Source organism: Triticum urartu, chromosome 4A, assembly GCF_056163025.1.
Source record: "Triticum urartu cultivar PI428250 chromosome 4A, HENAU_Tu73, whole genome shotgun sequence".
Lineage (NCBI taxonomy): Eukaryota > Viridiplantae > Streptophyta > Magnoliopsida > Poales > Poaceae > Triticum > Triticum urartu.
The window spans coordinates 8,572,732-8,589,610 of NC_141876.1; the positions used below are offsets into that span (position 1 = coordinate 8,572,732).

General features: G+C 45.8%; 2 protein-coding genes across 2 annotated transcripts; both read right to left on the reverse strand.

The window, feature by feature from the left end:
* Positions 1 to 7,648: 7,648 nt before the first annotated feature.
* On the reverse strand, positions 7,649 to 10,765 carry LOC125550180 (histidine-containing phosphotransfer protein 2-like). The gene is made up of 6 exons (XM_048713112.2): positions 10,524 to 10,765; positions 10,272 to 10,408; positions 10,121 to 10,189; positions 9,093 to 9,161; positions 8,273 to 8,345; positions 7,649 to 7,959 (listed from the first exon to the last, which is right to left on the reverse strand). The coding sequence occupies exons 1-6, from the start codon at positions 10,581 to 10,583 to the stop codon at positions 7,924 to 7,926; spliced, it is 444 nt and encodes a 147-aa protein (XP_048569069.1). The 5' UTR covers positions 10,584 to 10,765; the 3' UTR covers positions 7,649 to 7,923.
* Positions 10,766 to 11,264: 499 nt separating this feature from the next.
* On the reverse strand, positions 11,265 to 15,063 carry LOC125550179 (histidine-containing phosphotransfer protein 2). Its single transcript, XM_048713111.2, has 6 exons — positions 14,832 to 15,063; positions 14,568 to 14,704; positions 14,416 to 14,484; positions 12,205 to 12,276; positions 11,736 to 11,808; positions 11,265 to 11,623 (listed from the first exon to the last, which is right to left on the reverse strand). Exons 1-6 carry the CDS (start codon positions 14,889 to 14,891, stop codon positions 11,588 to 11,590), a joined length of 447 nt encoding a protein of 148 aa, XP_048569068.1. The 5' UTR covers positions 14,892 to 15,063; the 3' UTR covers positions 11,265 to 11,587.
* Positions 15,064 to 16,879: the final 1,816 nt, after the last annotated feature.

A 16,879-nucleotide genomic window follows, 5' to 3' on the forward strand; every position in this document is an offset into this window, starting at 1 on the left:
AGAGATCATTGTTCCTTTTGTAGAAAGAGCGGCACAGGATTGCGGCCGAAAGCGACTCGCGTCTGAGGCGTTGGCGAGGCCCAAGAGGGACACCACGTTCAACCGGGCCTTGAACATATTGAAAGGACTCCCGGTGGACACTCGGGCATCGTATGGACGTGTGCACAGCGTCGGAGACGGCGCCACATGGAAGAAGTACTACCGTGAGACCACCAAGGAGAGAAAGGAAAGAGGGAGGTTAAATGAAGAAGACATCGACAAGAAGGTTGAGATTGCGGTTGATAAGAAATCAGCTGAGACAGTCAAAGCAATGGTAGCTGCCGCAAGAGAGGAAATGGCAGCTTCGTATGGTGTGTTGATTAAGGCTATCATCAATTGGAGCAAGCAAAATCCAAATAAAGAGGCAGCAGACTTTCCCCTTTCCAACTTCTTGAGGAGCAGCTTGTTTACCGTTGCACCAGAACCTACTCACGCAACTGCACCTGCTCATAGCAGCCCGTCCTCCGTCTCTGGCGTGCTCAGCATGGCTTCGTCTTTGGATGAGCTTGACGCCCTCACGGTACCTGTCACACCGGCCCTCTTCAATATATGTATAATCTCATGTTTCCGTCGCCTTTCGGATGACTCACATCGCAGACATGTCTTTGCAGGCTGACGTAACCCCGTGCACCATAATGTACACCATCATCGGCTAGAAGGTGGACGTGGGAAAGGCGACGATAGTAAAGGCGAAGGAACAATTGTTCCACAGCTGGCCGATCCCCCTGACATCTTCAAGGTTTCCATGGCCAGTGTCAAACCGGGCCACAAGAATTTGGCTCTTCCGGTAACACTAGGGGGAGATGACGATAGACCCCGCGGCGGCCTGGCGATTGCAAGAGTTGGGTCTTGTTGTGGTCAAAGAGTCTGCTTCGTCTAGAGGCGGTCGGGAGCACACCCACGACCAAGCAGCCTCAGCAAGGTATGAACACAAACACCCCACCTACCCAATTAACGTCGCCTATCGTGCCGGGTGAGGAAGAGGCTCCATTAGTGGCTGGTGACGTCACCGCCGTCGAAGAAGCAATGCATGATGCCATCGACGAGGATGACGATGACCCTCTACAGTATCTTAATACCGGCGCCTATGACGACGGAGGATTGATGGCTCAGCAGTATGAGTACTCAGGGTTTGAGCGTGATGAGTTGGTGCCTGAATTGCCGGAGGATGAACGTATTATAGGCTCACTTCCAGTAGCAAAGAAGCATAGGAACAGACCGAGGAAAGGCAAAGTTGCTTCTATGATCTAGCCACCTCCGCAGCCTCAGGTTCAAGACCGTATACCTATCATAGGTGCGGCAAAATGCCATATCCCCGGTGATCCGATCCTACCTAAGGCAGCGGTAGAGGCCATATACGGTGATCTACGGAGACTTCATGATGATGTGCTGCGGAGAGAGAAAAGCCTGATCGCCTCGAAAAATCCAGGATGCCCGCTCTACATGGTTAACATTTCCCAGCAAAGGTTGTACATTGACACGTTCCCCGCGGAAAAGTTCTTCCTTTGATTCGATTACATCTTCGACATGTTTCACTTGAAAAAACTAGATTTTACGTTTGTCTGCCTTGTTGCCTTGTACAAGAACTACATTATCAGGATTGAGCAGATACCTTATATCTGTGTCGATGACCCGTACTTCATGCACGAGGGCTTCTTGGCAGTCTGCCCAAAGCACCGTGAATATGCGAGTAACTACATCACAGATTTCATTGTTGGCAATAAGGACAAGGAGACGATTCTCGTGCCTTATCATCCCATGTAAGTCATCCACGAATATCCTTCCTTCGATTTCAATCATTCATTTGCACGCGTGGAGGCTAATTTGAGGTGTACTTATTTTGCGCGGTGACGGGCGCGCCGTCCTCGTCATCTTTTGCCCCCGATTCTCCCACGCTCTTTACTTGGACTCATCGAAGAACATGAAGAAAAAGGATTACACCCACATTAAGTCTGTTCTCGACAGTGTTATCTTTAGCTACAGCCTAAGGGGTGGAGAGATCATGCTCAAGAAGACAAGGAACCGCGCGCCCACCTTCGGCCATCAGACCGACTTTTGCTGCATCCAGCAACCGAGTGGTACTCTCAGTGATGGACTCTATGTCCTCCACCACATGCTGGAGTACAGACGGGATCAACGGAACCTTTGCATGTCACCTGGATCCAGCGATGCCCATATTTTGCAATGGGCAAAGAACCTAGGAGATACCCCGGATCATCGACTCCGAGCTGAGTTCTATCACATCCAGCATGAACTTGCGCAAATCATCATGAAGGAGGTCCTCGAAAAAACAGGGATGTTCTACGAAGAAGGGCCAATGTCGCGGGAAGACGTCCGAACACGCGTAGCCACTCAGCGTCTCGACTTGAAGCCTTTCACTGCGCTCGGGCACTATCTCCCTGATTTGGATGGATGGCATGACATGTTGGAGTGATTGACGGTATATGACAATGTGTCCATTTAGTCCATACTTTCTCTATGACGAAATTTTGAGTTATGCACGACGAAAATTTATTTGTGATGTAATTAAACCGTCCTCCTCAACTAGCGAAGATCACTCTAGTTAGGGCATTTTGAGTACGATGAACTTTGTTATTTATGCTTATGATATGTTGCTTCTATTTTTGCCAACTTTGTCTCTTTCTGTTGCTCAACTATATATGTTGCATACTATCGACTCATGTGAAGATGCAGGTACATAGATCATCGATGGCGAAGAAGTGCTACGCCAGGAATATACGACGAGTGGCCGGAGTGTTAGGCCCAGGTGTACCGATTTCCGAGCGACAGCCAGAGAGGGTTCGATAGCAGAGTCGAAGCGGAAAATAGTTAGTTTAGGTTCACGCTAGTGCGAGAGTGGGATACGAACCGGCGCCTCAAGAAGTACTACATTATGTATGATGAGACATGTCATGTAACTTGTATAGCTATACCGTGATTATGATGTGACAACATGATTTGTGTTGGATGATAGGATGAGACTACTATGTGTATGATATGATGATCATATTGCATGTTTATGATATGATTAGAATACTATATAAAAACTGTAAAAAAAAACATTGCAAATACGTAGCAAAAAAAGATATGTGAAAATATAGTAGTAGCGCTCTTTAGTGCTAGACAGAAAAACGCTGATGTTAAGGCACTTAGCAGTAGCGCTGGTTGAGAAAGCGCTACTACTAAGTAGGTATAGTAGTAGCTCGCGTGAAAACAGGTGAGGGCTTTTGGAGGCCGAGCTCCACGGAGCTCGTTTTCAAAATACAAATTTCCACAAGGTGAAAAAATTTGAAATTGTTTTTATACACTTTCACACATGTGTATTGCGTCTGTGCAAAAATTCAAAACCAAATACTTTCACACGTGGAGTACAGAAAGAAGACAAAAACATATTTCTAAAATGGGCCAATATTTTTTGTTGTTGGGCCGGATTTTTGTTTTTTTTACAGCCTACAAATCACAACAAATTCAAATAATTTTCTTACACGTTTGTGCGGAAATCTATTAAGTTACTGTGGAAGTTTTTTTTTATTTTTCTGAAACTTCGAAATATAAATTTTGATTTTTTCAAAATACCGAGCTCCCTGGAGCTCGGCCTCCGTTGGCATTTTCCGGCGTGAAAACGCGCTACTGCTAGACGTTAGCTGTAGCGCCGTATTAGTAGCGCGGTATCCCGCGCTACCGATAGCCCTTAAACATGCCCTACTGCTAGGCTTTTCCCTAGTAGTGGCTCTGAACCCCAAAAATGCTCTCAATTTTCTCCACAACATTCCTCACGGCTCTCTCTTCCATTCCTCCATACTCTGTATTTCCTGTGAATCAATCTCTGCATATTCAACCTTCCATTTCACAATTGTATCTCTCTCTCGACTTTACTCCTTTGCTCCCGCGATCGATTCCCTCGCGCAGAGCCCGCCGTCCCCGGCAGCCGAGCACTTTTGTCGAGAGGATCGTAGAAGATGCGCAGTATTGACTCCCTTTCATGCATGAGCCCTCACGTAATCACCCCATCCCCCTCACGGATCTTCCAGTTACCTCACATAATCACCTGTCTTTCTCTTCGGATCTACTATCTCCTTCACATAATCACACCCCCCTCTGATTTGCGCGGGGGGGGGGGGGGGGGTGGCAAAGCCTGCCCATCCCTAATAAATATCAAACGCTTCCTAATCGGTCATGTCTGAAACTGATCGTTGCAGCAACCGCGTGCGCGTTAATCACACCCCCCCCCCACTCTCTCTCTCTCTCTCTATGTCTCGCATGCTACCATGAACTAGCTTCTCTTTAGACGGAAAGAATTTGATAGTGAAATCAAAGGTCTGAGCACCATCGCCCCTGTTTATTAATGGCGGGCACTGTGTGGCAATAGAAGCAGACGAGGCACATTTAGGGCTGGAAAGGGCGATCATTACCTGGTCAACGTTGTCTCTCGCGGCTCCATCTCGTTCTGCCCAACGCCACCACTGCTCCTCACCTCCACAATCTGGATCCCATGGAAAACAGAGGCTCATTTGGTCAGATCTAACTCAAGACGGAGGGGAACAGGTCTAGGGTGCCGAATACACTCATCACATACGCCGTCGTAGCCGTGAACGAAAGCTCCGCCACTGAGAATGAAGAAGGGAGCAACAACCAGAAGCGGGGGAGCAGCACACGTTCAGTCAAGCGGGGAATCGCTAACCTTGATGCACTGCCAAGTGGTACCCACCACCAGATGCACTGGTCAGTTTGACCCTCTGTTTTTAACTTAACTGCACTCCTCGTTGACGACCGTTCCCGTGTTTTAACCACTTGGTAGCATAGGGACTATTATTGCCATGTAAGATATCGCAGACGAGCTATTTCTGTCAACTACGTTGCATCCTTCCCAATTCACGTCAAAAACATCGCATAGGAGCTATTGACCCAGATTTGAGGGTGGAGTGGTATGACTTGTTGTACTAGAATTCATCCAAGGCGAGTTAATCAGGCCATTTCTTCGGATATTTGTGACCAAAGCAACGAATGTAGAGTTCCAAGCAGTGGTTGACTCGTTGACGTACCATTAGTTCCAAGCACGTATTTATATCTTCACATATATTCTTGAACTGAAAATGACATGGTTTTATTTGCTCCCCTTTCCTTGCGGTACATTTACATCATTGGCTCTTGTGCCGGAGAAACCCAATTTACGTTGTATTTTACATTACTACTTCCTCCGTCTCATAATATAAAATGTTTTTTTACGCTAGTGTAGTGTCAAAAAAAGTCTAATATTATGAAACGGAGGGAGTAGTTTTTATACACTATTCCTTGTATTTTCTTAGAGAGCTGACTAGTCTGGCACAAATTTTGTATACACATTCTTTTTTTAACACAGTATAGACGTACACGCTCATACATACGCACATGCATGAATGCACGTACGCACACTCTACCTCTATGTGCATCTCCAAGAGACTAAGTTGGCACATCATTTTAAGATTGACGTCACCACAGACGCCTTTGTAGGCGACAGGAACATCTCCTTTCATTGAACGCATATCACCGGAAGGTCTGGAATAAATCCAAAAAATGCGAGCACCAATGTCAAATCGACGACTTGAAACCTGATGGCCTAGCGATACCACTGTTCTCCTCACTATACAACTACATGTTGGTTCACATATACATGTTCTAATATAGTGCTATGTTCATTAATCACTAGGCTAAGTGTGGTTAGGCGCAAACCAGAACGTTAAATTGGATTTGTGAATGGAGTTCGTGGACCTTTGATATCCTATGGGGAGCTAACAAAAATATGTAATGAAAAGATTTTTTATGGAAGTAACGATCTTGAGACGGGCATGCTTGGTGTAGGTGACGGCGTACGTGGCGGACAACACTATGGAAGAATGCCTTTAAGAAACCTAGGTTCACTAGTAGAAAACAGAGCACTAAAAGCCCCCCCCCCCTGTTTTAGTACCGGTTCGGCACGAACCGGCGCTAAAGTGCCACCATGTGGCATGAGCTCGCGCCCTGGTATGGGGGACCTTTAGTACCGCCGGTACTAAAGGTTTCTTTTTTAAAAAAAAATTGAAAATTTTGGAAAAAAAATTTGATTATTTTTTTTCGATTTTTAATTTTTCTGAATTATTTGGTGATTTAGTCTCTAATCACCTCTCTTAACTGCTCAAGTGTGGATCACTCATTCCAAATCATCTAACTTCCTGACCGGTCACCCATCCCTCTCACTACTTCAGCCCGAGCACGCTTAACTTTCGGGTTCTATTCTCCTTCGTTTCCAAGTCTGCACTTGTTGTTTTCCTGACAATAGTAAGATGTCAATCCTATTAACCCTCAGGAGTTTAGCTTGAGCATGAAGTCACACATTTCATTGTTTGAGTTTGAAACTATTATTCTAAAAAACAGTAATTATTTAGTAACACTAATATTTCTTGAATAAGTTTGACCATAGTTTGACCAGATTTGACCAAAATTCAAAAAATTGAAATAATTATTTAGTAACACTAATATTCTTGAATAATTATGTAGTAACATTAATACTTCTTGAATAAGTAGTTTGACCAGATTTAACCAAATTTTTTTAAAAAACTGAAATTTGACCATATCTTTTTTCCCTTTTGGAATTTGAGGATTCTAAAAAATTGCAAACAGGCCGTAGGCCGTCTCCATCGGATGCGGATTTTCGTGCTGAATTTTTTGATATATTATACGTTTTTTTCCCGACATCGTATGCAAAAGTTATAGCCGTTTTACATTTTCTCTACACTTTTTGCAAAACATGTCTAAATTTAAGTTTTCAAATTTTCCTAACTAGTAGATGTAGTAATATAACAACCTCTCAAAGGATTTTATTTTTTGAAGTTTTTATCATTTTCTTTTGATTTTTTCAAAACTGAAATGGCGATACACGGGGGGGGGGGGGGGGGGGGTAGAGTTTGAAAATTGCCCTATAATGCCGGTTTGTGTCTTCAACCGGGACTATAGGTTAAGACTCTTTAGTGCCGGTTGGTGACACAAACCGGTACTATAGGTTAGACCTTTAGTACCGGTTTGTGTCACAAACCGTCACTAAAAGGGCTCGTGGGGCCCTGGCCTGACGCCAGCCTGCCACCACCCCTTTAGTACCGGTTCGTGACATGAACCGGTACTAAAGATTCATTACGAACCGGCACTAATGCATAGCCATTCGAACCGGCACTAATGATCACATTAGTGCCGGCTCAAATACAAACCGGGGCTAAAGGGGTGAACATTTGACCCTTTTTCTACTAGTGGTTCTCCTATGGTTCAGACCACTCTGCCACGCCAACCACTAGATCACTGGATTCATTACCCCTCGATGTTCTACCACGGCAACATTTCACATACTCTTCACCCTTCTCCCCCCCTCCTAGAAATATCTCATCCTCTCCTCCGCCCGCATAGCTTTGTTCATTCTCCGGCGATGATTTTCCGGAGATTCTGGTGGTGGAGGAGACCAACGAGTGACACTCATATTGTACTAGCCAACATGGCTTGCCACTCACTCAGGTGTAGTTTTAGAGAGCCAACAAACCTCTCCCCTTGCTCAAGGAAAGGCACTAGCATTCCAAAAGGCTGTAAACAAAAGAAAGTCAACACTGTATGACAAAAGGAAGACACCATTAACCAACCAACCAGGTAAAGAGTTTACAAATTGCATTGGGCGGGGAAGCCCATATAGACTTGACAGAGACATAGACACCTGACGAATTTTTTTTAAGAGTTGCTAGACTAGAGTTACTACGCAAGATTCCTCATTTTATTTTATAACCACCCGAAAGCCTGACACATGCATGTTGAACATTGTTTGCATCTTCAGAGATAAATACACCCCATCTTGGGAGGGATCGCATGGGGTGCTTTTTTTTCCAATTGCTACTATTTAGGACCATAGGCTGCGATCTGCTGCTCCAGCTGCATCAAAAGAAGAATAGAATAATGATTACGACATGCCTAAAGCGCATAATGTTTGTCAAGTCACAAGGATTCACAAATCAGCCATCTTACAAGGTGGTCGGTATTTTATCCCATACATCTAGCAAGTGTAAATTATAAAACAAAGACATTTCAGAGACCTCAGAAACCAAACAGTATATCTAGATAAGTTTCAACACCAACAGGAATGAGAACAAGATTACTCTTTTTTATCTTAGAAGCGAGCAATCAACATAATATAGTAGTGTGAAGTTGCAAGTCAAAAACAAAGATAGGCACATAAGGTGCTTACATGCATCATGGTCTGGAACTTGTTGCGCACATCATAGAACTCATTCCTCAAAAGAGTCAGCACAAAGAGGCATCTGAAATAATGAAAACATACCACACTCTTAAATTTTGAAGAGATTAAGAAAAATGAACTAAAAGTGTTCGAAAACTGTAACCATCTATTTGAAAGAAAGAAAGAAAGAAAAACTCAATCCATCTTAGAATCTAGTTGTCCTATAAAGAGAAGTCTAGAGTCAACAAGTTAATATACAATCATCAGAGATTGGCTTATTCAGATAATGAACCAAATTCTACGAATCATTTGTTATATGAAGTGAACAAGCATGTTAGTTCTTAAGAATATTTGATTGGTATGAGCTTAATATAGTACTTAAAAGACAAAATCAGCCGGCAGGTTTTACATGCAGAATTTGAACAATACTGTGAGTGTAGAACAATTATTGTGTAACATATCTTCTATATCTAAATAGTTAGCCACTGCTAATATATTTCCCTCAACATGCAGGATTGTCACCACGCCATGTAACATGCATGGAGAAAAGGTCCAGCTCAACATGCAACCATGCATAGAAAAATTTCCACCTCAACATGCAAATACACAAGAGAATTTCCATCATGCTATGCTATTGATAATTAATAAAAAAATTACAAATATACAATGATCAATCATAACAAATTATATGTATTTTCAGTTTTAGTTTCCATATTACTACTCCAAATATTCACATTCTATACATCCAACATCATCACTAATATATTGCAAATCATTCATCAACAGCGTGTGGAGTATCATCTAGTATAAATACGAATTGAGTACTGACCCTTTGGGTTTTTCCTTATAGAACTGACGGAAGTGCGTGCAGGAGACGCTCAGTTTCTTAGCACCAATGCTGATACATGCCAAAGTGAGCAAGATCAGGAAACTAGAAAAAAGAAATCTCAAACTTAATGCCATGGCATGTTGATACAAATAAGCATACTTGCGATGTCATGATAATATTCTTGAGGAGCCATTTCCTATCATCATCGGTTGTCGCAATAAAATAAATTGTTCTATAAACCATAAATAAAAACACTAATGGCATTACATGCAATAGCAGATCAGTAGTTCCAGAAATGTTTACGAAACGACAAAGTTTTCCTCTTTTTAAAAAAAAAATTGACAAAGTTTTCCTTGTTGAACTATAGGGTTGCCATTGGCAGGAATACCAACAATTATGTTACACAAAACACAACTAGACTCGGGTAAGTAGTTATGTGTATACGACAACCGCAATCGATACCGCACCGACGACACATTAGAATAGAAATAACAAACTAGAAAATGTATCATTGACGTTACGCAGAATAGCAGATCATTAAAACCAGGAACGCTCGCAAGACGACAAAGTATTCCTCGTCAAGCCATAAGACACACTGTCGTTGGCATGGATACCGGTACTTCCGTTACACAAAACACAGCTAAACTCAGCGCTTCTACTTATGCATATACGGCAACAGCAAACGACACCACGCCGACACATCCAGACAGAACGCGCGCGGAGAAACCAAAAAAGGAAAAAACTACCATATTTCCTCACTGAGCCATAACATTCCCATTGCCATGAATACCAATCAGTGCTTCCATTACTCGAAAGGCATGAATACCGGTATTTCCGTTACTCGAAACACAACTAATTAATCAATCTCAATCGCTAGAAACATGTGAAGTGTACGACAAACACATCTGAATCGCACGACATCGACTCGGTGTAGCTAGCGGAGCAACAAGCAGAGAGTGAGACTTAAAAATGGGCGGCACGGATATATTGGAAAAGGAAGGGGTTTTGTATCATCAATCATCAACAACCTGATGCAGCTCCCCTTGAGCTGACGCACCAGGGCGTCCGCCTTGTCGACGTCCACCACGGGCTGCTTCCTGCAGCGAATCAGTCAGTACTCAGTAGCCGAGACGAGGTAATGACGAAATCATATATAGGGAGAGAGACGGCGGCACGGACATGAGGCCGGCGAGCTCGGCGAGGATCCTGTCGGCCTCGCGGATGAAGAGGTTGACGGCCTCGGCGACGAAGCCCGGGGGCGCGCCGCCGTCCTCCTCCATGGCCCGCAGCTGTTTGAACTGCCCGTCCAGCGTGCCCTAGAACAGATCGGTCATGGATCACGCCGAAGGCAAAAAAAAAAAAAGGTCAAGCCACCGGTTCTCGCTCACCGACTGGCTATAGCTAGATGGGAGTGGGAGGGTAGGGACTCACCGATGCGTACATCACGTCCAGAAGCGTGTTGTGCTTTGCCCGGAGCGAGACGAGCGGCATGGCGAGGCGAGGCGAGGAGGTCCGGCGATCCGGAGAGGGAAGGGAGCACGAGGAGAGGAGGAGGAGGAGGAGTGTTGGGGGGAGATGGATGGAGCCCTCTTAGTCTTAGTAGTAGTCCATGGGTGGGCTCACGAGGTTGTCTCGCGGCAGGCACGGCGTGGTTTGGCAGCGAGCGGCGGGTTTACTCCACTGCCTCGTCCGGGCGTGGCGCCATTGATGCGCTCCGAGACGGCGTGCGCCGCATGCATGCATGCAGTTGGATCCTGGGTGGCGACCGACGGCGTCTTTCCAAGATAAAACAAAACGGCGGCGACCTTCTCTGTCTGTGTGTCCACCTGTTCACCGCCAACGAGTGAGTGGTGGCTTACTCGGAGATTGCCTCATCGTATGGGCTCCTCCTCCCGCTCTGGCAACGAACAGGCGCTCACCCATGCCCCACGACGAACTAGCAATGAACTCCGGTGTCTAACGATGGTGCGGTGCCGGTTGTGTATGATGGTATCTCCGGCAAGCGACGGTTCTCCCCTGCGGAGGCGCGGCAACGTTCCAACGGTGGCGGAGGCCTCACGGCGGCCAGCAACACACAACACAGTGATAACAGCCAGCAGCAGCAGTTTCAGAGAAACGGCAAGCCTTCCACCTTGTGCAAAGGGGGAAACGGCACCGGCATTTCCAAAGACGTTCAAGGGACCCCAACAACATACAACAACAAGGTAAGAGTTTACACGCAGCCTGGGGGCGGACACGACACAAACAAGCATAGCGTTGACACGTGCGGACACGACACAAACAAGCATAGCGTTGACACGTACATTGACACAGGGCAAGCAAGTTGCGTTTCAAAGGGTCACGAGTCCGGAGCTCCGACGTGGGAATCGGTCGGTCCGGTTCCGCACACACGCCTTCCAGAGCCCCCGACACCCGTTACACTGCCTACAAGCATAAGAGATACATACACGGGGGTCACACGGAGCTAAGCTCCTTTTGCTTCAGTGACTGCTACTCTACTTGGGACTGCAGGCCTCGATCTGCTGCTCCAGCTGCATCAAAACAAGAATCAGTGAGCAGTGATCAAGACAATACCAATCTGTCGATTATGATACTGACGAGAAGTTCAAAGCCAAAAGCCAACATAGGCACATAAGGAGCTACCTGCATCATGGTCTGGAACTTGTTGCGCACATCACAGAACTCACTCCTAACAAGAGCCAACGCCATGAGGCACCTGAAATAATGTGAACATAACCCACCGTCAAATTCTGGAGAGGTTAAGAGAACTGAACTGAAATGGTTCACAAAATGTAACCACTCTGTTTGGGAACAAAAAGAACTCAAGCCATCTCAGAATATAGTCATGCTACAAAGAGAAGTCTAGAACAAACAAGTTAGAAGAGAATCGCCAAAGAGGCGTATTCAGATAATGAACCAAGTTCTATCAATCACATGATTGCAGATGAAGTGAACAGGCAGGTCCGTTCTTAATAATATTTATTGGTATGAGCTAAATATACTGCCATACAAGACAAAATAAGCTGGCAGGTTTACATCAAAAAAATTGAACAACACATAGAGTGGAGAATAATTACTGTGCATCATACATAATAAGGTACTGAGTACTGACCCTTCTTTGCTTTTTGCCTCATAGAACTGGCGGAAGTGCATGCAGGCGAGCTTCACTTTCTGAGCACCAACACTGAAAAATTTCAAACAAGCGCCAATCAGGAAATTAGAAATTTCTAAACTTATTTAACTCTGCACATGATGATACCTGATACACATAAGAAAATGCCAAAAAAATTGCTCAGAGCCAGGCAAGTCAACAAATAAATGTTCACAAAACGATGAAGTTTTCCTTCCATAAACAATCGGCAGGAAAACTGATAATTCCATTACACGAGATTTACTAAACTTGGCTCTTCTATATATGGACATAGGGCAGGGCAAACGCCATGGCGTAGACATCCAGCACCGACACATCCGAATAGAAACAACATCGATGCCACAGACAGATCAGCAAACAGCCATTTAAGTTATGTAGAATAGCAGATCATCAATACCAGAAATTTTCCAAAACGACAATTTTTCCCTTGCCAAGCTACAGTAATGCCATTGGCTGAATAGCGGATTCAATGGTACAAGAAATGTTCGCAAAACGACACGAATGCCATGCCCACTGCACCGATACACTTGAATAGAAACAACACCAATGACGTTGACAGACCCAAAAAAAAATCCATCGGTGTTACGTAGGATAGCAGAACATTAACACCAGAACTGTTTGCAAACCGACCAAAGTTTTCCTCGCTGGCCCATAAAATTGCCATTAGCAGGACCACAGGAGTACAGTTCCATTGCACGAAACACAGCTAAACTCAGCTCTCCTACTTATGGCTATACGACAGCGGCAAACAACAGAAACCGCACGCCCATGATGTACACACACTGCACCGACATATCCGAATAGAACAACATCGATGCCGTCAACAGATCAGAAAAAACACCACTGGTCACGCTGAACAGCAGATGATCAACACCAGAAATGTTTGCAAAACGACAGTATTTCCTCGCCGAGCCAGGATATTGACATTGGCAGAAATACCGACAAATCCTTTGCAATAACTGCGACTAAACTCAGCTCTTCTACTTATGGCTACACGACAGCGCAAACGACACAAGCAGCATGCCCAACTGCACCGACACACCTGAATAGAAACAACGTCGATGCCGTTGACAGACCCAAAAAAACCACCATTGGTGTTATGTAGAATAGCAGATCATTAACACCAGAACTGTTTGCAAACCGACAAAAGTTTCCCTTGCCGGCCCATAAAGTTGCCATTGGCAGGAGTAGACAACTCCATTGCACGAAACACAGCTAAACTCAGCTCTCCTACTTATGGCTATACAACAGCGGCAAACGTCAGAAACTGCATGCCCATGACGTACACACACCTGCACCAACATATCCGATAGAACAACACAGATGCTGTCGACAGACCAGAAAAAACCACCACTGGGTTAGGCAGAACAGCAGATGATCAACACCAGAAACGTTCGCAAAATAATAGATATTTCCTTGCCAGGCCAGGATATTGCCATTGGCAGCAATACCAACAAATCCTTTGTACCAATTGCGGCTAAACTCAGCTCTTCTACTTATGGCTACACGACAGTGCAAACGGCACAGCAGCATGCACCCACAAATCATTTGCACCAATTGCGACTAAACTCAGTTCTTCTATTTATGGCTACACGGCAGCACAAACGACACAGCTGCATGCACCGACAAATCCTTTGTACCAATTGTGAATAAACTAAGCTCTTCTATTTATGGCTACACGACAGCGCAAACAACACAACGGCATGCACCGACACACCTGAATAGAAACAACATCCCAAATTCCGTTACAGGGAACCCAACTAAACTCAGATCCTCTACATATGGCTATACAGCAGCCGGAAACGACACAAGCAGCATGCCCGTGACGCACACACTGCACCAACACACCCGAATAGAAACAACATCAATGCAGTGGACAAACCAGAAAAACAGCCATCGGCGTTCCGCAGAATACCGGATCATCGTTACCGGAAAATGTTCGCAAGACAACAGATATTTTTCCTCGCCGAGCCAGGATATTGCCATCGGCGGTAATACCAACAATTCCGTTGCGCAAAGAAATAAACTAAACTCAGCTCCTCTAATTACGGCTAAACGACACACTGTGCGCCGACACATCTGAATAGCACAAGATCGACACAGCGGGGAACAAGCATATATACAGTTAAAAATGAGCAGGGTATATTGGGGGCCAAGGCTTGTCATCATCACCTCGAGCTGCTCCCCTTGAGCTGGTGCACGTGGGCGTCCACCTTGTCGAAATCCACCACGGGCTGGTCCCTGAACAGGCAAAGCAGACAGGATCAGAGGCGGCTCCACGGCCGAGACGGTACAAGCAGAGAGAGATGGGGCGGGGCACGGACAGCAGGCTCCCGATGTCGGCGATGATCCGGTCGGCGTCGTCGATGAAGAGGGTGGCGACCTCGGCGACGAAGCCCGACGCGCTGCCCCCCTCCTCCTGCAGCAACTGCAGCTGCCGGAACTGCTCGTCCACCATACCCTAGGGAACAGATCGGCCACGCCGGAGGCAACAGGTCAGGTCAGATCGAAGCGCCGACGACGACGGCAACCCCCTACCACGAGCGCGCGACGACCAGATGGAAGGGGAGGGTGCGGAGGGGGCTCACCGTGGCGAACATGTTCTCGAGGAGCGCCTCGAGCTGAACCCTGAGCGCGGCGGCCGCCATGTTCAGGGGCTCCGATCCGGAGGCGCTGGAGTCCGCGGGGGCGCAGAGCACGCGCGCGGGGGCGGACGCCGGCGGAATTCGCGGCGGCGGCGGCGGCGGCGGCGGAGTGGACGGGGACAGGACTGTGGGGATGAGCAGGGGGGGATGGATACGGACCCGACCCGCTATATACTCGCGTTGATTCTAAGCTGTGCCGGCCGCTCCTTTTGATTTTCCAGTTTTGGAGAAGTTTTTGCAGCTCTTTGCTTAATTAAACTACTAGTAGGGCTTTTCCTCTCTTTTTTTTGTGGTTTTTTTTACCTTTTTGGAAAAGAAAATATTTGGAATCTTTCTTTGGGGTCATTACAGATGGTAAATGATGTTCTCCTCGATTATTAAAAGGATGAGGGGCTGGGCGTGGGGGTATTTTTTTCTGAGACGTCTGAAACGGACACTCAGGCGTCACCATATAGGATCCAACCACAGCCGGTTAGATCTTGGGTTTTCAACCCGGAGGGCACGCCTGAGCAGAATCCGGAGCAAAGCCTTCAACAACAAGAACTTGGTGTGTAAAAATCGTCCGCCAAGTAAAACATTGCACGCCTAGGGTTTTCATGAAGGAGGGAGGATATGGCGTGTAATTATTTCATTTCTATGTTTGTGTGTTGGTTCAATGGGGACGAGAGAAAGGAGAAGCTACGGCGCGACAAGAGCAAAGGAAAGAGCTCGGCTGTGGCACGTGGTCTAGAGGGAGGGATGGGTGGATTAGGGGGACAACACCATGCCTCGCCCAACCACAAATTGTTGTAATAAAAAGCGGGCACGTCAAGTAACTGGTGGAGTTGGCGGCCGAACAGGAGGGCGGGCATGGGGAGGGGGAAGAGAGCATTGGTGGAGAGGGGAGGGGAGACTCGGTGGAGCGATGGGGTAAGGAAGAATAAGAAGTGGTTGCACGATAAGCTTAGACCACCACAATCATGCGAGCCCTTGGCAAAATGAAAGCTAGACATTTTCAACTTGAAAAAAGCGGCAGTTCCAACAATTTAGCACTTGCACATGTGTTCCGAGGCCTCATGTAAGCAGTGGCGGAGCCAGGATCAAGTATAGGGGGGCCGAGTACATATATTGATCTAATCTCGTTGGTAATTACTCGTCGTTGTTATTAAAATTGTCGATCGTTGGGGGGCCAGGCCCCTGCTCGTCCCCCCTAACTCCGCCCCTGCATGTAAGTGATCCGGGTAAATGCAATTGCCTTCTTTAAGTGAGAAATGCGCAACAAATATCTTTTGTACTTCCTTCGTTTCTAAATATAAGATCTTTTAGAGATTTTAATACGAATTATATATAAATGTATATAGACATATTTTAAAGTGTAGATTTATACTTTGTATGTAGTTTATATTGAAATCCCTAAAATGGCTTATAGTTGGGAACGGGGAGAGTATTTGCCAAATCATTTGTCAAATCGGCGACACATTGCAGGGTGAGGGCAATGTTATCGCCATATTGAAAAGTACACAGAACATCATTGTATGAAAACCTTCTTAAATAACCTTTTAAGATTCACCGCCCGAAAAACGTACCGATGAAATAGTTCCTTTTTTCATTCATGACAGGTAATTTTTTTTTTGAGAATTTTTTTTATTCATATCACGAATCAGTACAAAGAAGTTGCCCCTTATAAGCACACTGAAACGCAAACACAAAGGACCATGAACACCTAGAGTACCCTAAGACAACCATAACACAAGAAGATCTCCGAAGCCCTGTGTCATCATCCCTGAATCTTGAGAGAAGACCCCTGCAGCAGAAGGATCTGCAACTAGTCACAAGCAGGTCATCATCTTCGACCATGGTACAATTGCCGCCACGCTGCTTCCTCTTTTCTTGACACAAGCGCTGAGAGGGCATGTACATCAATCCAACACACCTGCAACAGCCGTCGCCATCTTTGGCTTTGAGTACCGCGAAAAGTGTCCCTTCCAAAGGGAAGAGAACTCGAGTCATCC